The 22,630-nt window shown below is 50.0% G+C and overlaps 1 protein-coding gene across 1 annotated transcript in view; it reads right to left on the reverse strand.

The window, feature by feature from the left end:
- fndc3ba (fibronectin type III domain containing 3Ba) overlaps positions 1 to 22,630 on the reverse strand; it is a 314,503-nt gene that overhangs the window by 106,369 nt on the left and 185,504 nt on the right. Inside the window, exons 5-7 of the mRNA XM_080186086.1 lie at positions 22,069 to 22,309; positions 19,455 to 19,742; positions 1,913 to 1,971 (exon numbers count right to left, since the gene is read on the reverse strand). Coding sequence (XP_080042212.1) covers positions 1,913 to 1,971; positions 19,455 to 19,742; positions 22,069 to 22,309 — 588 coding nt within the window. The remainder of the gene's footprint in view (positions 1 to 1,912; positions 1,972 to 19,454; positions 19,743 to 22,068; positions 22,310 to 22,630) is intronic.

Genomic DNA, 22,630 nt, shown 5'->3' on the forward strand with positions numbered 1-22,630 from the left:
AGATCAGCCATGATATTATTAAGTGGAGTAGCAGGCTCGAGGGGCTGAATGGCCTCGTCCTGCTCCTTGTTTGTACGCTATGGTACCTGAGAAATCGGAACAGGAAGTGCTTTGAACACTCAGTGGGTCAGGCAGTGTCGAAGCTCAGATCGCTGGAAGTGTAGCGGGGGGGTTCGGTGGGGGTCCGAAGTTTGGGGTTAAGTTGCTGGATCTCAAACTCCAGGGAGTCAGAATCTTCTTCACCCACTGCCCCCCCCGCCCCCCCCATCTCACCACACATCTTTAACTCTCCCCTCACCCCGGGTAAAATCAGGCAGGCTGACCTTGTCGACGCTGCCAGAGTATTGGTGAGACCCCAGTAAATACAGACACACCAAGGCAAGGTTCACACTGAGACCCCAACCTGCTGGTGACACCAGGGCCATCTGCTGGGGAAACTACACACTACATAACTGGGACTGGACTCACAGGGTCCACAGAACAGCCAACTGTTACAAGGATACTAAAATTATTGATTAATCTCTAATCAATCTCCACAACAGACACACACACACGCAGGAAGCGGGGAAGCTCCCAGTGTGGGGGGGGGGGGGTTCAGAAAGCACAGCACCAGAGTCTAAGCCACAGCCCACACATCACGCCTCAAATGACTCAGACACTGAATCCCAGCGTTTCAGTATCTGAAAGAAATCCACGTACATTTATTTGGCTGGAACATTATTAACCGCTTCCACTGTCTCCCCGGGAGGACAACTCCGCACTTTAACCACTCACTGGGAACCCCACACACCCCCGAAATTCTCTCTTCCAACTTCTTCTGTCAGGTAAAAAAAAGTCTGAGGTCACGTACCGACCGACTCAAGAACAGCTTCTTCCCTGCTGCTGTCAGACTTTTGAATGGATTTACCTTGCATTAAGTTGATCTTTCTCTACACCCTAGCTATGACTGTAACACTACATTCTGCAATCTCTCCTTTCCTTCTCTATGAACGGTATGATTTGTCTGTACAGCGCGCAAGGGACAATACTTCTCACTGCATGTTAATACATGTGACAATAATAAATCAAATCAAATCTAATCATTCCAGAGGTTAGGGTTGCCAACTCCAGATCGATATATTCCAGGAGGTTGCATCACCCCCTCCAACTGCCCTCACTCCAATATTTGGATAATCTTGGTGTCACCTTTGACCCCAGCACGAGCCTTCTCAAGGGCAATTAGGGACAGGCAAGATGAAATGTTGGTGTCTCCAGCGACGGCCACATCCAGAGAAAGGTTGCTTTAAGAATTGCGGCATTGTTGAGAGTGCGTGTTCCCACCCCCGTAACCTCGCCCGACTTCACCTGCCTCGACTCATCTACCGCTGAAACCCTCAGTCCTGACCTTCCTAACTCCAGCCTTGATTATTCCATCGCTGTGCTGGCTCGCCCCCCCCTCATATTCTACCCCCTGTCCACCTGGGCTCATCCAAAACTCTGCAGTCTGCATCACACCAAATTGATGAGGTTCGGTGGATTGGCCATGCTCAACTGCCCTTGGTGTCAGGGGGGGTTAGCAGTGTAAATGTACGTGGGGTTACAGGGATGGGGCCTGAGCAGGATTGATAGTGGCACAGGCTCCTTCTGCACTGTGTAGGGATTGTAAACCTTGTTCACCCGTCACGCTGGAGGCCACTGGCCTTCATTGCCTTTGAGTAAGAACGTGCACAGAGCAGCAAGGATTGGGAAATCCCAGCTGGGAGACCCACCTCAAGCACTTCCTGTGTTGCTGAGTTCCACTTCCTAACCGCTCTCCAAGTAAACTAAGATTATGGACATTATTTCCCAGACCTTTCCTCACTCCAAACACAGAGATTCCTGAGTTGCCTAAAGTCCTTGAGCGTTTCTTTGCAGTGGAGACGGAGACACCTACCTGTGGCCTCCCCATCCCAGACAGCATGTCTTGTACCTTCTTTGTCTCTGAGTCGAAATCTGGAAGGTAAATTGAAAAACAACATTAAAATTCAGCGACCCCCACCCCCGCCCGGGGCGGGTTTAAGATTCGCTGGAGAAAGAGAACCAGGATCGCGCCTCCAACTTTGCACCTGACCCCATCTGAGTTACCCTCATTCTTTTGGGGTCCCTCCCGTTCTCCGTTCTGACAAACCCACAGTGCTTCACCCTCCCACTGTGTGACGATGAAGTCGGAATCCAACCCCGGGTTAGTAGATTCACGTTAGAACGTTCCAGGGAGGAGACATTGGGTGGAATTTTCCCCCAAGCGATGGCAAAGCGCTGGATGATCAGTGCAGAGAGCTACAGCAGTTTCACACTCAGAGAGAATGCAAAGCCGACTCGCATATTAGTGGCAACATTTGAATATCATTAGCGCAATCGGCACGGCATCGTCTGGCCACCCCCACGCTTAACCCCACCGCACGAAACTAACCACCCCCTTAACATTAAGGGGCAACTGAGCGTTGGCCAATCTATCTGACCAGCACTTCTTCAGACTGCGGGAGGAAACCGGAGCACCCGGAGGAAACCCACACAGGCACAGGGAGAATGTGCAAACTCCACACAGGCAGGGACCCGAGGCCGGAACTAAACCCGGTTCCCTGGAGCTGAGGGGCAGCAATGCTAACCACTGTGCCACCGTGCCATTCTTAATCCCAGTTTACTCAATCACAGATGGTCTCCGCCAGCAGAGACCAGCCCCAGATGTGTTGGTCTTGCCAGGGATGTTGGGGAAGGGAGAGGTTGAAGGCTGTTGAAAACCCTTGGCGGGGGTGGGTGGGGGGGGGTGGGTGGGGGGGAGGGGGGGGGGGGGCGCTGCCCACCAGGCACCAGAACTCTGCCAGGGCAGTGCCAAGGGGGTGGGGACCTAAGTTGTAGGCTCCGCGGACAGGATGGGGAGGCCGGCAGAGGGGATAATCGGCAGATGAGGGGAAGGGCTTGCAGAGGTGGTCATGATGGGGGACTCATTGGGTCCCAATGCCAGTGACCCCTGTTGCCAGGGAGAGGGGGTGTTTGACTGCCACCGATGATGGGGGTGGGGGGCAGTGGCAGAAGGCCTCCCAGTTCATTGGGAGATCGGAGCACCTGCGCAATGGCACCCTGAGCAGTTTTCAGCCGGCTTCATCGGTGAGCCTAGGCTGCACCCCTCCTCCCCACCCTCCCACCCTCCATTGGAGAGAACCGCATCGCTGTTCAAACATGTGACCAAGTATCATGAGATTGCATTTTCAAACTCGCCCAAGAAACATCCTGACTTTTATATAGGATGGCACCCAAAGTGTTATTTCCAGCAGGAAAAGCAGTGTGGAAAGCGGCATATCCGATCCCAACTGGATCACAATATTCCCTCAGAAGGTCAGTCATTTTTTGGGAGAGGGACAAATTTGGCACCGGGTCACAGTGGGTGGTCGTGGGGGTAGGAGCTGGGAGTTGGTTGCTGGGGGGAGGGGGGGTAGGAGCTGGGATTTGGTTGCCAGGGTCAGGGGGGTAGGAGCTGGGAGTTGGTTGCCGGGGGGAGGCGGGGTAGGAGCTGGGATTTGGTTGCGGGGGGGGGAGGGGGTAGGAGCTGGGACTTGGTTGCCGGGTGGGGGGGGGTAGGAGCTGGGATTTGGTTGCCGGGTGGGGGGGGGGTTGGAGCTGGGATTTGGTTGCTGGGGGGGGGAGGGGGTTGGAGCTGGGAGTTGGTTGCCGGGGGGTGGTTGGAGCTGGGAGTTGGTTGCCGGGGTTCAGTTCAATGGGTCTCAGTTTACTGTTGTACAAAGAACATAGAACACTACAGCACAAACAGGCCCTTCGGCCCACAAGTTGCGCCGATCACATCTACACCTACCCAAGCCGTAGAACTATCTGTAATTCCCAATCCCATTAGATCCCAGATAGTCACCAAAGGCACCTCTGACAATGCAGTGCTCCCTCAGTACTGCAGTGGGAGTGTCTGCCTGGAATCGGGAGTGAGGCTTTAGCCCATAACCCACTGGCTCAGAGATTTCACGGCCAATATGAAGCATTCTTGTCAAAGGATGTCTCACCACAGACAGGCTGACAGACAGAAGGACAGACGGACAGACAGAAGGACAGACAGGCAGACGGATGGACAGACCAACAGACAGATAGACGGAAGGACAGACAGATAGACGGAAGGACAGACAGACAGACAGATGGACAGACAGACAGATGGAAGGACAGACAGGCAGACGGATGGACAGACCAACAGACAGATAGACGGAAGGACAGACAGACGGAAGGACAGGCAGACAGACGGAAGGACAGACAGGCAGACAGATGGACAGAGAGACATGATCTTCAGTGCCTGAGGATACATGAGGGCATCTGTCATTATTCCAGGTGGAGACTTGGGCCAGAGAACATGAAGGTGAGGGGGTGCTGTTACTGGTGAGGTGGCCCAGGCTGGTCTGAGAATAGGTCCCACCCTCACAGGGACAGGAGCGAACTGACTGGGATCCTAATCAGCAACCTGACCTTTCACTGGTCACTTTCTTTTAAAACTGAGCTCAATTCTCCAATTGTCCAGCTTGTAATCTGAACTCAGATCCTCTGGTTTATTGACCCAGTAATGTAATCACTGCCCACTGTATCTCCACACAACCCAGCAGCACAAAAACAACACCGGAACAGAGTCCTCCCAATGCCAAAGCCAACATTCCTGTGGAGCTGTGTGTTTGTGAGGGAGGGAGAGAGAGAGAGTGGGGGGGGGGTGCGGGGGCAGGGTGGGGAAGGGGGGGGGGTAGGGAGAGAGACAAGAGGGGGGAACAGAGGGAGAGAGAGAAAGAGGGAGAAAGAGAGGGAGAGAGAGGGGGGAGAGGGAGAGAGACAAAGGGGTGGGGAAGAGAGGGAGAGAGAGAAAGAGGGAGAAAGAGAGAGAGGGGGGGAGAGAGAGGGAGAGAGAGAGGGGGTAGAGAAAGGGAAGGGAGGGAGAGAGGGGAGAGGGAGGGAGAGAGAATGGGGGGAAGGGAGGGAGAGAGAGAAAGAGGGAGAGAGAGAGAGGGGGAGAGGGAGAGAGATTGGAGGGGGAAGAGAGGGAGAGAGAGAAAGAGGGAGAAAGAGAGGGAGAGAGAGAGGGGGGAAGAGAGGGAGGGAGGGAGAGAGGAAAGAGAGGTAGTATGTTTTTGTGTGTGTGACAGAAAGAATGGGAGAGGCATTGTGTTTATTTATGCGAGACTGTGTGTGAGAGCATGTGAAAGTATGTCAAACAGTGTGTGTGCATGGGTGTATGTGTGAGAGAGAATGGGAGAGATTGTGCTTATGTGTGTGTGAGAGAGGGAGAGAGTGGATGCTTGTGTGAGATTTTGAAAGGGAGATTGTGTGTGAGAGAGTGTGTGCTAGTGCATGTCAGAGAGTGCATCTGAGAGTGTACTTGAGAGAATGTGTGTGCGTGAGAATGTATGTGTTTCAGGGAGTATGCGCTTGTGTGTGTCAGAGAGTGTGCGTGTGTATGTGTCAGAGAGTGTGTGCACGCGTGCGTGTGTGAGAGAACGTATGTGTGTCAGAGCGTGTGTGTGTGTGTGTGAGAATGTATGTGTCAGAGTGTGTGCTTGTGAGTGAGAGAGAACGTGTGTGCGTGTCAGTGTGGGCATGTGTGTGTGAGAATGTGTATGTCAGAGAATGTGTGTGTATGTATCAGAGAACATAAGAACATAAGAACATAAGAAATAGGAGCAGGAGTAGGCCATCTGGCCCCTCGAGCCTGCCCCGCCACTCAACAAGATCATGGCTGATCCGTCGTGGCTCAGTTCCACTTTCCCGCCCTCTCCCCATAACCCTTAATCCCTTCTCTTATCAAAAACCCATCAACCCGCTTCTTAAAAATATTTAGCGAGGCAGCCTCCACCGCTTCAACGGGCAGAGAATTCCAGAGATTCACCACCCTTTGAGTGAAGAAGTTCCTCCTCAACTCCGTTCTAAACCGCCTCCCCTTTATCTTGAGGCTGTGCCCCCTAGTCCTACTGTCTTTTTTGAGCGGGAAGAGTCTCTCCACCTCTATCCTATCCATCCCATTCATCATCTTATACGTCTCAATGAGATCTCCCCTCATTCTTCTAAACTCTAACGAGTACAAGCCTAGTTTATTCAGCCTCTCCTCATAGCTCAATCCCCTCAACTCCGGTATCAGCCTAGTAAACCTCCTCTGCACTCCCTCCAGGGCCAAAATATCCTTGCGCAGGTGCGGCGACCAAAACTGCACACAGTACTCCAGCTGCGGCCTCACCAATGCCCTATACAGCTGCAGCAAGACCTCCCTACTTTTATATTCAATCCCCCTCGCTATGAAGGCCAGCATCCCATTCGCCTTCCTGACCACCTGCTGCACCTGCAAGCTGGGTTTTTGCGATTCATGCACAAGGACCCCGAGGTCCCTCTGCACCGTCGCCTGCTGCAGTTTTTCGCCACGTAAGTAATAGTCCTTCCTACCATTCTTCCTACCAAAGTGGACTACCTCACACTTGCCAACATTAAATTCCATTTGCCATTTCCTGGCCCATTCGCCCAGCCTATCTAGATCCTTCTGCAGACTCTCCACACCCTCCGCACAATTTGCCGTTCCCCCAATCTTGGTGTCATCAGCAAATTTCGACACCCTGCACTCGGTTCCCTCCTCCAGATCATCTATATAAATGGTAAATAGCTGAGGCCCCAGCACCGACCCCTGGGGCACCCCACTAGTCACCATCCGCCAATCCGAATAGCACCCATTGACCCCCACTCTCTGCCTCCTATTTGACAACCAATCCTCTATCCACGCTAACACCCTACCCCCAACTCCATGTCCCCTGACCTTCTGCAATAACCTCTTGTGAGGTACCTTGTCAAACGCCTTCTGAAAATCCAGAAAGACCACATCCACCGGCTCTCCTCTATCCACTGCCCTAGACACATCCTCATAGAACTCCAGTAAATTTGTCAGACACGACTTCCCTTTAATGAAACCGTGTTGCATCTGCTCTATCAAGCAATTCCCTTCAAGATGCCTCGCAATTTCCTGCTTAATGATGGATTCTAACATTTTACCTACCACAGACGTTAAACTAACCGGCCTATAATTCCCCGCCTTTTGCCTGGCACCCTTCTTAAACACGTGTGCTTGTGTGTGAGAATGTGTGTGTCAGAGTGTGTGTGTGTGTCAGAGAGTGTGTGCGTGTGAGAATGTGTGTGCATCAGAGAGGGTGCGCGTGAGAATGTACAATGGTGCGTGTCTGTCAGAGTAGTGTGTGTATAATATGTGTGTTTCAGAGAGTGTGCATGTATATGTGTGAGAGTGTGTGTGTCAGAGATTGTGTGTGTGTGTGTGCGTGTGTGTGTGTGTGTGTGGGTGAGATAGATCATGGCTGATCTTCATTGGCTGGATGTGAAAAAGAGAGAGAGCCTGTGAAAATGGTGAGAGGGTGTGAGTCTATTCATCTGTGACAGGTGTGAGTGACCGGGCGAGTGTGACCGGGCGAGTGTGACCGGGTGAGTGTGACAGGGAAAGTGTGACAATTTACTGTGACAGGGTGAGTGTGACAATGTGAGTGTGAGACGATGAGTATGAGAGGACGAGTGTGACGGGGAAGTGTGACAAGCTGAGTGTGACAGGGTTGACTAACGGGATGAGTGTGACAGGGACGAGTGTGACAGGGCGAGTGTGAGAGGGTGAGTGTGAGAGGGTGAGTGTGAGAGGGCGAGTGTGAGAGGGTGAGTGTGAGAGGGCGAGTGTGACACGGCAAGTGTGATACGATGAGTGTGATATGCAAAGTGTGACAGGGTGAATGTGACAGGTTGAGTGTGACAAGGTGAGTGTGACAGGGCGAGTGACACAGCAAGTGTGACAGTGCAAATGTGACAGGGTGTGTGTGACAGGGTGAGTTGACAGGGTGAGTGTGACAAGGCGAGTGTGAGCGGGTGACTGTGGCAGGGTGAGTGTGACAGGGTGAGTGTGACAGGACGTGTGTGACGGGATGAGTGTGAGAGGGTGAGTACGAGAGGGTGAGTGTGAGAGGGTGAGTGTGAGAGGGTGAGTGTGACAGGACGCGTGTGACAGGGCGAGTGTGAGAGGGTGGGTGTGAGAGGGTGACTGTGACAGGGTGAGTGTGAGAGGGTGGGTGTGAGAGGGTGAGTTTGAGAGGGTGAGTGTGACAGGGTGTGAGTGACAGGGTGTGAGTGTGAGGGTGTGAGTGACAGGGTGTGAGTGTGACAGGGTGTGAGTGTGACAGGGTGTGAGTGACAGGGTGTGAGTGTGACAGGGTGTGAGTGTGACAGGGTGTGAGTGACAGGGTGTGAGTGTGACAGGGTGTGAGTGTGACAGGGTGTAAGTGTGACAGGGTGTGAGTGACAGCGTGTGAGTGACAGGGTGTGAGTGACAGGGTGTGAGTGTGACAGGGTGTGAGTGTGACAGGGTGTAAGTGTGACAGGGTGTGAGTGACGGTGTGAGTGACAGGGTGTGAGTGTGACAGGGTGTGAGTGACAGGGTGTGAGTGTGACAGGGTGTGAGTGTGACAGGGTGTGAGTGACAGGGTGTGAGTGACAGGGTGTGAGTGTGACAGAGTGTGAGTGTGAGAGGGTGTGAGTGACAGGGTGTGAGTGTGACAGAGTGTGAGTGTGACAGGGTGTGAGTGACAGGGTGTGAGTGTGACAGGGTGTGAGTGACAGGGTGTAAGTGTGAGAGGGTGTGAGTGACAGGGTGTGAGTGTGACAGAGTGTGAGTGTGAGAGGGTGTGAGTGACAGGGTGTGAGTATGACTGGGTGTGAGTGACAGGGTGTGAGTGTGACAGGGTGTGAGTGACAGGGTGTGAGTGTGACAGGGTGTGAGTGACAGTGTGAGTGTGACAGGGTGAGTGTGACAGGGTGTGAGTGTGAGAGGGTGTGAGTGACAGGGTGTGAGTATGACTGGGTGTGAGTGACAGGGTGTGAGTGTGACAGGGTGTGAGTGACAGGGTGTGAGTGTGACAGGGTGTGAGTGTGACAGGGTGTGAGTGACAGGGTGTGAGTGTGACAGGGTGTGAGTGTGAGAGGGTGTGAGTGACAGGGTGTGAGTGTGACAGAGTGTGAGTGTGACAGGGTGTGAGTGACAGGGTGTGAGTGTGACAGAGTGTGAGTGTGACAGCGTGTGAGTGACAGGGTGTGAGTGACAGGGTGTGAATGTGAGAGGGTGTGAGTGTGACAGGGTGTGAATGTGACAGGGTGTGAGTGTGAGAGGGTGTGAGTGTGACAGGGTGTGAATGTGACAGGGTGTGAGTGTGACAGGGTGTGAGTGTGACAGGGTGTGAGTGTGACAGCGTGTGAGTGACAGGGTGTGAGTGACAGGGTGTGAATGTGAGAGGGTGTGAGTGTGACAGGGTGTGAATGTGACAGGGTGTGAGTGTGACAGGGTGTGAGTGTGACAGGGTGTGAGTGACAGGGTGTGAGTGTGACAGGGTGTGAGTGTGAGAGGGTGGCTGGTTTGTGAATCTCGCTTTGCTGTGTTGGGACAGCAGGGGGCGGTGGAAAGCCTGTTCTGGTCTGTCTGGCTGACTTTGAGCAGATTGAGATGGTTTGTGGTTGGATCTGATTGCTGACACTTTGGCCAACAGCATGAACAATGGCTCTTTAACAAAACTTTCCTCTGTGTGGCTTCACTGCCAACAAGCCGAGGGAAAATCAAACACAAAACATCTCCTCACAATGGGCTATTTATTTTTCAAAGCTCCCCCTGCCGCCAGTGCCTGAGTGTAGGAGGGCACCATGCGAGGCGCTCGAGCCAAGCTAGTCGCAGGCTTGCTTCCTGCAGGCCCCTAACCGCTAGTTACTGTCAGTTGGTGTTCCAAGGAGCTGTCTCAAACTCAGGATTCTCCTCACTGCCAAAGATTCAGAAAATGTTGGTCACAGCCCAGCAAACTCTCCCAATCCAGCTCCATATCGACCAAACACCAGCCACAGCTCACTGCGTAATGCTCGCTCACATCTGAATCAACAGCTAGCTACTTCACTCAAATGCCACTCCAGAGCCTTGAGCCTCTGGTCCAGACTGAGACTCCCGTGACAGCACAGGGGGAGTGCTGCACAGTCGGAAGGGGTTAGGTCTGTTGGGTTCGGTATTAAAGTGAGGACCCATCAGCCCTCTCATGGCACCACAGGGTGGTGCCAATGGTGTCTTGGGCAAATCTTCCTCACCCAATATCGTTGAGATATTTCAGAAGGCGTTTGATAAGGTGCCGCACAAGAGGTTATTACAGGTCAGGGGGCATGGAGTTGGGGGTAAGGTGTTAGTGTGGATAGGGGATTGGCTGTCAAATAGGAGGCAGAGAGTGGGGGTCAATGGGTGCTATTCGGATTGGCGGTTGGTGACTAGTGGGGTACCCCAGGGGTCGGTGCTGGGGCCTCAGCTATTTACCATTTATATAGATGATCTGGAGGAGGGAACCAAATGTATGGTGTTGAAATTTGCTGATGACACCAAGATTGGTGGAACAGCAAATTGTGCGGAGGGTGTGGAAAGTCTGAAGAGGGATCTAGATAGGCTGAGCGAGTGGGCGTGGACCTGGCAGATGGAATACAATGTTGGCAAGTGCGAGGTTATCCACTTTGGTAGGAATAATAGTAGGAAGGGCTACTACTTATAGGGTAAAAAGCTGCAGCATGCTACGGTGCAGAGGGACCTCTGGGTCCTTGTACATGAATCGCAAAAACCCAGCTTGCAGGTGCAGCAGGTGGTCAGGAAGGCGAATGGGATGCTGGCCTTCATAGTGAGGGGGATTGAATATAAAAGTAAGGAGGTCTTGCTGCAACTGTACAGGGCACTGGTGAGGCCGCAGCTGGAGTACTGTGTGCAGTTTTGGTCGCCGCACTTGCGCAAGGATATTTTGGCCTTGGAGGGAGTGCAGAGGAGGTTTACTAGGCTGATACCGGAGTTGAGGGAGTTGAGATATGAGGAGAGGCTGAATAGACTGGGCTTGTACTCGTTAGAGTTTAGAAGGATGAGGGGAGATCTCATTGAGACGTATAAGATGATGAAAGGGATGGATAGGGTAGAGGTGGAGAGACTCTTCCCGCTCAGAAAGAACAGCAGGACTAAAGGGCACAGCCTCAAGATAAGGGGGGGGGCAGTTTAGAACAGAGTTGAGGAGGAACTTCTTCACTCAAAGGGTGGTGAATCTCTGGAATTCTCTGCCCGTTGAAGTGGTGGAGGCTACCTCGCTAAATATATTTAAGATGCGGGTAGATAGGTTTTTGGTAGGCAAGGGGATTAAGGGTTATGGGGAGAAAGCGGGAAAGTGGAACTGAGCCACTTCAGGTCAGCCATGATCTTACTGAATGGCAGGGCAGGCTCAAAGGGCTAGATGGCCTACTCCTGCTCCTATTTCTTATGTTCTTATGTTCTTAGATGGATCTGCTCACTATTGTGGGAGCTTGCTGTGCAGATTGGGATGGGAAAGCATTGGAGCCATGAACACACCCTGGTAAGGTAAAGCATGAGGTCAGTTACAGGGTAAAGCTCCCTCTACACTGTCCCCATCAAACACTCCCAGGACAGGTACAGCACGGGGTTAGATACAGAGTAAAGCTCCCTCTACACTGTCCCCCCATCAAACACTCCCAGGATGAGTATCGCACGGGGTTAGATACAGAGTGAATATGGTACAGTGTGGGTCAACAAGAAAATTACCAAATTTTGCCAACTCTGTTTCCAGCCAGCCAATCACCTGATCGGTGTTTTTTGGGAATCTAATTACATTACATCCATCAGTCCCACTTTATCCACAGCCCACGTGACTTCCTGAAAGAAATGTAAGGTGATTTCCCTTTCACAAAACCATGTTGACTCTGTCAGATTACCCATTTCTCCAAGCGCTCTGTTATAACATCTTCAATAACATTTTCCCTCTGACAGACGTTAAGCTAAATGGGCTGTAGTTTCCCACTTTCCGCTTCTCTCTCTTTCTGAATAAAGGAATTGCATTCATTATTTCCCAATCTAATGGAGTCATTCCCAAACCTATTGAATTTTGGAAAATTAAGGCCAACGCATCAATTATTTCACTTGCTACTTCTATTAAGAGCCCAGGATTAAGTCCATCAGGACCCGAGAACTTGGCAGCCTATAACTTTGACAAGCTGGTCATTATTATTTCCCTGGTGAGTATCATTTTCCCAAGTTCCTCCTCATTTCCGTTTCCCAATTTGCAGCTGGATCTGGGATATTCCTTGTATTTCTGCAGTGAAGACCAATATAAAACACCTGTTCAATTCATCTGTCGCCTCTTTATTTCCATTGTTAACTCCCCAGACTCAGTCTCTAAAGCACTAACACTAGTTATTTAGGTATCTGTACATTTCCAGCAATCTTTCTCTCATACTCTAATTTTCCCTCCTTATTAATCTTTTAGCCATTCTTTGCTGTTTTTATATTTTGTTCAATAATCTAACTTGCCATCAGTCCTTGCACAATTTTATGCTTTCTCTTTAAATCTGATGCTATCTTTAACTTCTTCAGTTAACCACAGAAGGCTCGCACTGCTGCCTCATAGCGCCAATGGCCCGGGTTCAATTCCAGCCTTGGGTGACTGTGTGGAGTTTGCATGTTCTCCCCGTGTCTGTATGTTTCCTTCAGGTGCTCTGATTTCCTCCCACAGTCTAATGATGTGCAGGCTAGGTGGATTAGCCATGATAAATGTGCAGGGTTATGGTGATAGGGCAGAGGGGGGCCTGGATGGGATGTTCTTTCAGACAGTTGGTGCAGACTTGATTGGCGAAAATGGTCTCCTTCTGTACTATTGGGGTTTTACAGGATGGTGGGAATTTTTCTTTGTTATTCTTCGTACTCCGAAATATCCCCTTAAATATCTGCCTTTGCCCCTCTACCTTAATCTTATTTGTCAGTTATTTCTAGCTAATTCTGCATTCATGTCCTCATTATCCTTATTTCAGTTTAAAATACTAGTCTTAGACCCACTCTTTTCTTCCTAAAACTGACTGTAAAATTCAATGATATCCTGGTCGCTGCCACCTAGAGGCGCCTTCACTATGAGGTCATTAATCAACCCTATCTCATTGCACGACAGCAGTATAACTCCTACTTAGGAACACTCGAGTTGTACGATGGGGGGGGTGGGGTTGAGCCAGTTTAACAGGATTGCACTGGACTCTGGGAGACAGGCGCAGAAATGGGTTAGATGAACTATCCAGATAAACCAGCCTCCCACCCATTGACTCTGTCCACACTTCCCACTACCTCGACGAAGCAGCCAGAATTATTAAGGACCCCACGCACCCCAGACTTTCTCTCTTCCACCTGGAAAAAGATACAAAAGTCTGAAGTCACGTACCAACTGACTCAAGAACAGCTTCTTCCCTGCTGCTGTCAGGCTTTTCTATCTCACATTAAGTTGATCTTTCTCTACACCCTAGCTGCAACTACATTCTACACTCTCTTGTTTCCTTCTCTATGAACGGTATGTTTTGTCTGTACAGCACGTAAGAAACAATGTTTTTCACTCTACCCCAAAATATGTGCCAATAATAAATCAGATCAAATCCAATCAAAGTAAGATCTCTCCCATCACCAAAATGACCCAAAGTCAATCAAAGTCTATTCCTGAACAGCAAATCTCATTATCATTGGTGAGGCAGTATAAAAGACTGTGAGGCCACAGCTGGAATACTGTCAACAGTTCTGTTTGCCACATTAGATTGGATGTGATTGCTCTAGAGAGGGTGCAGAGGTGATTCACCGGGATGTGCCTGGACTGGAGTGTTTTAGCTGTGTAGAGAGGCTGGTTAGACTGTTTTCCTCGGAGCAGAGAAGGCTGAGGGGAAGCTGATCGAGGTCGACAACATTTTGACGGACATAGATAGAGGAGATGGGAAGAAACTATTCCCCTTTGCAGAGAGGTCAATAGTCAGGGGGCAGAGTTTAAGGTAAGGGGCAGGACATTTAGGGGAGATTTACGGAAAATTATTTTCACCCAGAGGGTAGAGGGAAGCTGGAACTCGCTGCCTGAAAGGGTGGTAGAGACAAGAACCTTCACAACTGTTAAGCTGCATTTAGATGAGCTCTTGAAATGTCGTAGCCAACAAGGCTACAGACTCAGTGTCAGGATGTAACCGGTGACAATTTTGTATTGGATTTAATGTGACCAATGGAACCAAAACGTAAAGGTCAGCTGACCCAGGAAACCATGGAGCCAATTACAGAGTGATGTGATAGTCAGCTGACCAACTCAATTACTATAAATTAGAACCTGTGTAGAATTGTCGGGAGCTGGGACTGGCTCAGGGCGAGGCCCCAGATTTGGAGTAAAGCGACATCTCAGCCTTTTGGCTCAGATACAAATGAGATCAAGCCTCAGAGGAGGAGGTACACCTACTCCAATCAGCTTGGATCATGTAGATCAAGCCCCAGACAGGAGGTGAGAGCCCTGTCTCGTCAGCTTGGATTGGGAATGTCCCAACTCGTTGGGACTCTGAATTGAACTTGATTTGATTGGATTGAATGGTGTTTCTTTATTAAACACATTTATTAAATGGTGTTTCTTTACTAAACCTTGATCTATAAGTTGGAGTAAGTTTTGTTCTATTTTTATTGTCTGCATTTGAAGAGTTACATCTGATGAAACACCAAGTTCTGGAAAATGGGTTTGGAATAGATGGGTGCGAACGGCCGGCACAGACACGATGGGCCGAAGGGCCGTGCCGTGAAACTCAATGACTCTGACACATTCGGGATTGCAGGATTTGAAGGCAGAAATTGCTCCAATTGCAGTCAAATATCACACAACAGTTAATGAAAGAGGTTTAATGTGAACCCCAGAAAGCAGGCTGATATCCCATCTGCAGGGCAGCTACACTGTCAGAGGTACAACCTTTACGTGTAGCCCCAGCTTCCTCTGCGAGTGAGCAGAGAGGATCCTCTCCTCCTGCACAGCCAAGAGCAATGTTTCCACATTCTGAGGCAGTACCAACGAAAGCAGATGTCCCAGTTATTTACCACAGTGCTGTTTATGGGAGCTCCCTATTCGCAAAGTGACTGCACGATTCTGCTAAAACCAAAAGCCAGGGCTCTCTGACCTTGCCCGCGCCTGGGATTCTCCAGTCCCGCTGTGGTGAATGGAGATCTGGCAGAGTGCCAAATTCTCCACCCTCGCTGGATACAGCGACAGGGCGAATGAGGTCAGAGAACCCCGACCAAAACCTTTCCTTTCGCCTTCCCTGCTTTATTCCAACCTTTGCTCTCCCACTCTCCTTCCTGTCTCCCTCTCTCCATCTCTCTCTCTCTTTCTCCAGCCCCTTGCTGAGTCTTGCTCATTGCCGTTTTTCTCTCCACCCTTTGCCGGACTCTGCATCACACTCAGAAGACTAAGGAAATTTGGTCTGTCCCAGTCCATCAGGCAAACCAGCCTCCCATCCGTTCACTCTGTCTACACTTCCCGCTGCCTTGGGAAAAGCAGCTGGCATCATTAAAGACCCCACGCACCCCGGACATTCTCTTTTCCACCTTCAAGAGATACAAAGTCTGAGGTCACATACCAACCGACTCAAGAACAGCTCCTTTCAGAAAAGCAAATTACTGCGGATGCTGGAATCTGAAACCAAAAGAGGAAAATGCTGGAAAACCTCAGCAGGTCTGGCAGCATCCGTAAGGAGAGAAAAGAGCTGACGTTTCGAGTCCAGATGACCCTTTGTCAAAGCTTTGAGAAAGGATTATCAGGTCTTTTCTTTCCTTACAGATGCTGCCACTGCACTCTCTCCTTTCCTTCTCTAGGAACGGTATGCTTTGTCTGTACAGCGCGCAGGAAGCAATACTTTTCACTGTATGCTAACACACGTGACAATAAATCAAATCAAATCAAGCTCCCTCCTACTCCTATTTGCAGCCCGTGCCCTGCCCCTGGGTATTAGCCCCGAACGGACGACGGGGGTGTAGATGGGGTACGTGTGAGGGTGGAAGGGGGGGTTGTTGGCCACACACAACCTCTCCGGCCAGGAATGCCGGACGCGGCAGCAAGCACGCAGCTCCGCCAGCAACTCCCTCTTCCCAAGAATTGAAAGGGAAGGTGTTGTTCCGCTGTCCCGCCGCCCGAGGCATTACTGCTCTTTCTAGAACATTCCAGCCCTGCCCGATATGGCTCCGTTTTGGCCACCACTGTTGCCACGAGTCAGTGTTTTTTTTTCTGCCACCCTCGACGGAATCCAGCCCGCTTCCTCTCAACAGGGAAGAAACGGTTTTGAGAGTTTAAAGGGAATTACAGTTCAGCGATGTTGCAGAGAGCGAGAGCTATCATTAAGTCTCCCAGTGCTCCTGGATGTGTTTGCACACTGCTGCTTCTGCGGCCGGTGGCCAGCTTCAATGAGACAAACTTGAAAGGTTTTCTCTTGAAAGGTTGCGTGTGGCGTACCCAGGCCTATTCGAGCAGACAGTCAGGAGTTTCTCGACTGGAGTCGGCGGCAGTTTCCCAGGATGGGAGTTCCGATGGGGAATCGGGACAGGCACACTCTGGGCTCACCCAGCCCAGACTCCCTCTGTCACATCCAGTTAGAGGTTCATGGGTTCATGTCCCCACTCCAGGGGCCTGGCCACAGATTTGAAGTTGACACTCCCAGTACAGCACTGAGGGCGTGCTGCACTGCCAGGGGTGCCGTCTGTAGAAGCAAGAGAAGGCCGTTCGGCCCCTTGTGTCTGCTCTGCTATCCAATAAGATCATGGCTGGTCTGAGTGTGAGCTCATCACAGATTTCCTGCCAGCCCCTCATAATCCTCCATCCCTTTGTCAATCATAACTCCAATACCATCTGTACTGATGGGATAACCCACTCAGTATCAACTCAACAAATCAAACACACAGACAGACATACACACGTGGACACACACCGCGCCAGGGACCTGGGTTCGATTCCTGGCTTGGGTCACTGTCTGTGCTGAGTCTGCACATTCTCCCCGTGTCTGTGTGGGTTTCCTCCAGGTGCTCCAGTTTCCTCCCACAGTCTAAAAGGCACACTGTTTAGGTGGATTGGCCGTGCTAAATTCCCCCTCTGTGTACCCAAACAGGCACCGGATTGTGGTGACTAGAGGAATTTCACAGTAACTTCATTGCAGTGTCAATGTAAGCCTTACTTGTGACTAATAAATAAATTATAAATAAACATGAGTTACACGAAGACACACAGATGGACACACGCACACAGACAAACAGACACATGTGCAAAGACACATACACATTTGGACACACAGATGTGAAGATACACACACTGACACAGACACAAATGGGGATGCACACACATGTGGAGATACACACATGCAGTGACACACAGATGCGCGCGCGCACACACACACTCATGGAGATACACACACACAAAGATACACAGATGCACACACACACACACACACACACACACACACGAACAGACACCTGTGGAAACACACATACACATTTGGACACACACAGAGATGTGGAGATACACACATGCAGTGACACACAGATGCACACACACACACACACACACATACACACACACACACACACACACGTGAAGATGCAGGCCCACAGAGACACGCAGATGCACACATACAGCAGGTGCCAGCTCCCTCTCTCACCCACCAAACACTCTCAGAATCTGAAAGTCGAGACATGTCTGACATTGTGTTAGCGCATTGCTGTGAGGACAATCAACCACAGTCCATCTTCTCTCCTCTCAGGAATGTTACATTCCACACGTTTTGCCTGAAAGAGTCAAACAAAACTGGAGATTTAACCCAGGAGGCAAGAGGTCGATGTGGATAAGCTGAGATCAGGGGGTGAGTGTGACGTAGGGAAGAACAGTCCACAGTGAATACAGGATGCTGTCTGTCCTGGGAAATTCCTGGAACAAGGAGATTTTTTGTGCTTTGTCAGTAACTGATAGCCTTTCCTCAGCCGACAAGAATTTGGTCGCTGTGGCAACCGACTTCTGACAAGGCATAAAGATGGCTGGTGAAGGCACGCGATTGCTCAGCGCGATATGAGTGGGAGGGGGAGTGGTGGTGGGGGGTGGTGAATGGAGACAGGAGGCCGTCTGAACTGTACACAATGTGCGGAGGGTTTACTGAGGGGGTCTCAGCAGCTGCTGATCAGGGTTTGGGGCAGGAACCCGTGTGCTCTGCCAGTCAAACTCACTGGCATCATCTCACCCTGAACCTGCTCACCTCTTTCCCATCCTCCTGCCCCCATACCTCCTCCTCACTGCTTCAGGTCATAGAGGTTCACACAATGGAAACAGGCCCTTCGGCCCAACTTGTCCATGCCGCCCTTTTTTAAAAACCCCTAAGCTCATCCCAATTGCCCGCATTTGGCCCATATCGCTCTATACCCATTGTACCCATGTAACTGTCTAAATGCTTTTTAAAAGACAAAATTGTACCCGCCTCTACTGCTGCCTCTGGCAGCTTGTTCCGGACACTCACCACCCTCTGTGTGAAAAAGTTGCCCTTCTGGACACATTTGTATCTCTCCCCTCTCACCTTAAACCTATGCCCTCTAGTTTTAGACTCTCCTACCTTTGGGAAAAGATATTGACTATCTAGCTGATCTGTGCCCCTCATTATTTTATAGATCTCTATAAGATCACTCCTCAGCCTCCTATGCTCCAGGGAAAAAAGCCCCAGTCTATCCAGCCTCTCCTTACAACTCAACCCATCAAGTCCCGGTAGCATCCTACTAAATCTTTTCTGCACTCTTTCTAGTTTAATAATATCCTTTCCATAATAGAGTGACCAGAATTGCACACGGTATTCCAAGTGTGGCCTTACCAATGTCTTGTACAACTTCAACAAGATGTCCCAACTCCTGTATTCAGTGTTCTGACAGAATCTGGGCTTAATGTCAGCCCTGGCCAGTCGACACAGCTGGTACCCACCCAACTGACCGAGACTCGGCAGCCAGAGCCATGGCTCCAAGATTCACTATTTGGCCACAGTGGCATCATAACAATTCATGCTCCTTTGACGGTGGCACAGTGGTTAGCACTGCTGGGTCACAGCACCAGGGACCAGGTTCAATTCCAGCCTCAGGTGACTGTCTATGTGGAGTCTGTACATTGTCCCCGTGTCTGCGTGGGTTTCCTCCGGGTGCTCCGGTTCCCTCCCATAGTCCAAAGATGAGTGGGTTGCATTGATTGGTCATGCTAAATTGACCCTTAGTGTCAGGGGTAAATGTGGGGTTACGGCAATAGGGACTGAATGGGATTGTGGTCGGTGCAGAGTCGATGGGCCAAATGGCCTCCTTCTGTACTATGAATTCAGAGGTGGGGAATTGGGGGTAGGGTGAATGAGTTAAAAAGAGGGAGTTGGGGTTTGGGGATCTTGAGTGAGCGGTGGAAGGTGGGGGGGGGGAGGGCAGGGGTTGGGGGATGAAGGATCACATCAGCTCTGCCCTTGTCTCTCCTTCACGTCACACTGACCCCCGGCTCAGGGTCCCACACAGCGCCCGTACGGCCCGGGGAAGTCAGGCTCCTTACCTTGGCCATCCTGCTCATTCATCCTGGGGCTGCTCCTCGCTCTCCGTTCCGACTTCTTGATGCCCGTCCCTCCGCCCCCTCCCCCTCCCACCCCCGCCACACAAGGTGCCTTCCCGTAGCCGTTGTATATTGTGGCGCAGGAGCCCATGTGGTTCTTGTAGATGGTCGAGGGCGGGCTGTTTAATCGGTTCTGCCGGTCGATCTTGAGCTTCTTGTGCAGTCGGTCGTGTTTGCTGTACTGGTCTTCTCGGGTAATATAACTGGACATTCCGTATAGAGGTATGAATTCTGTTCAAAAACAAAACATTCAGTAAGAACAAGGGAGAGAAAGAGGAAGAACTGGAGCTGTCAGTCAATTTAATCAGAGTTCAGGTCAGAAAAGTGTTTGACCAAAGAGGAATAACGAGATGATGGGACAGTCTGGAGTGAGGTTCTTCATTTGCAAACTTTTCAAAATAAGTTTGTAACTTTGACATGATGGCACAGGGACTGGCAATTACTCATCCAGTAATATAACTAATATCTTCTCGTAGGACAATACTGAGCCTTGAAGAAATGTACTTATATCATGTTTCTTGAAAAGAGGTACGTTTAGACATTGGCTCTGATAAATCGGAGTATGGAGTATAAAAGTTGGAGTGTTACGGTAAGGTTATATAAGGCATTGGTGAGGCCGAATTTAGAGTATTGTGTACAGTTTTGGTCACCGAGTTACAGGAAGGATGTAAATAAGGTTGAAAGAGTGCAGAGAAGGTTCACAAGGATGTTGCCGGGACTTGAGAAGCTGAGTTACAGAGAGAGATTGAATAGGTTAGAACTTTATTCCCTGGAGTGTAGAAGAATGAGGGGAGATTTGATAGAGGTGTATAAGATTTTGATGGGTATAGATAGATTGAATGCAAGCAGGCTTTTTCCACTGAGGCTAGGGGAGAAAAAAAACCAGAGGGCATGGGTTAAGGGTGAAAGGAGAAAAGTTTAAAGGGAATATTAGAGGGGGGCTTCCTCACACAGAGAGTGGTGGGAGTGTGGAATGAGCTGCCGGTAAATGCGGGGTCACTTTTAACAATTAAGGAAAACTTGGACGGGTTCATGGATGAGAGGGGTGTGAAGGATATGGTCCAAGTGCAGGTCAGTGGGACTAGGCAAAAAATGGTTCAGCACAGACAAGAAGGGCCAAAAGGCCTGTTTCTGAGCTGTAATTTTCTATGGTTTCTAAAATTCAGCTTTGTTCATACAGTGCCAATTTGCCTGCACCAGGTAACTCCCATGTTAAGAAAGCAGGCTAATAATTGGTCTGAGTTAATGGGGTGTTTGTTTTAACCTGAGTAAAAGCATTTTTGATTATTTCTGGGTTTTTTTTCCCTTGGGATTTCAGTTTATTAGGTTAACTGACATTAGTCATGTGCTAATGGGAGGAGTTAAGCTTACAGGGAAAATCAGTTTGTTTCTGCTTGGTTCTGAAAGGAGCAAGAGGTGTCTCTCTCTCTCTCTCTGGAAGCTGCTGTTTGGGAGCTTTCAGAAGACAGGTAACTCTCTGTTTTTCTTTCTCTTGCTCTCTCCCCCCCAGAGGTGCTCTAAGACAGTTAACAAGTAAAAACACACAAGCATGTATTATTTGCTAATTGATTTTGAAGAGGAGTTTAAGTCTATGAGGAATATCGCTTAAATTGGAACCAACAGAGAATAGAGCAATTAAGAATTGTTTCTTGTTATGTTTAAGTATTTCAGCTGGTAAAAGTTAGCCACTAAATTGATTATATTTAAAATGTACAGTTAAAATACAGTTTGTTTTGGTATAAGTTTCCTAATGTATTGATAGAATTACACCTGGACTGAAACATCTTATCCTAATGCCAAAAATATAAAAATACTTGGGGTCTGGTCTAACATCATAACATACCTTGGGGTTTCTGATCTGATCACAAACACCTCTATCCCCATGGATTCCCAGTCCAGTAATATAACCACAGCACTATTAAATTGCTCTGGATCACTACTCCAGTAATATGAGCACTCTACTCCGGTATTCCCTGGGGTGACCTGTCCAGTAATATAACCACTCCTCAGGATTTTGAATGGCTCAACTAAGTCTCCTCTTAACCTCCACTGCGTTAAGGAGACCTATCCCAGTTTCTCCAGTCACTCCACATAACTTAAGCCAGGTGGGGGCAGCACAGTGGTGAGCACTGCTGCCTCACAGCGCCAGGGACCCGAGTTTGATTCCTGGTTTGGGTCACTGTCTGTGTGGAGTTTGCACATTCTCCCCATGTCTGCATGGGTTTCCTCCGGCTGCTCCAGTTTCCTCCCACAGTCCAAAGATGTGCGGGTTAGCCATGCTACATTGCCCCTTAGTGTCCCAAGATGTGTAAGTCAGGAGGATTAGCAGGGTAAATGCATGGGGTTATCGGGACAGTGGCCGGTGCAGGCTCGATGGGCTGAATGGCCTCCTTCTGTGCTGTAGGGATTCTGTGATCTCTGATCCCTGGTACTATTTTGGAAAATCTCATCTCCACCCTCTCAAAGGCCTTGACATCGATCCTAAATAGTGATGCCCACATACGTGGGCGCGATGTTGACTGCTGCCTTGGCACTGCTGTACTCACTGACTGATTACCTTGCTCTCCGTATATTGTTGGTGGGAGATGGTGCTGGAAGAACTGAGGTGGTAGGTCTCCTGGCCCGGTGACTGGGGGGTAATAGGCAGCGTGCGAGTGAGGGATGAGATGAGGGTGGTGCGTGATGTACGGAGGCAGGTGATGGGTGGGCGAGATGGCTGACGGGTAACTTGGTGGGAAGCATTCTGGAGACTGCGGAGTGACCACGACCCTGCGGACTCCAGTGTTATCCTCGATCACCTGTGATTGGCAAAGAAAAGAAAAATATTAATTTATTCCTCGTAACATCCGCTGATTAGAAAGGCAGGCCACTCCACCTCGAACACTGCATTTATATAGCGCCTTGGGATTACAGGGAATTACATGAGACAGAGAATGTACAAACCCTCTCTGTTACAGTCTCTCTCTTCCTTACTCTCTCCCTCTCTCACCACCCTCTGCATTACCCTATTAAAGTTTTAAAGTTTATGTATTATTGCCACAAGTAACACTGCAATGGAGTTACTGTGAAAATCTCCTCATTGCCACACTCTGGCACCGGTTCAGATACACTGAGGGAGA

The sequence above is a fragment of the Carcharhinus amblyrhynchos genome, chromosome 3, assembly GCF_965287045.1.
Source record: "Carcharhinus amblyrhynchos chromosome 3, sCarAmb.v2.hapA, whole genome shotgun sequence".
Lineage (NCBI taxonomy): Eukaryota > Metazoa > Chordata > Chondrichthyes > Carcharhiniformes > Carcharhinidae > Carcharhinus > Carcharhinus amblyrhynchos.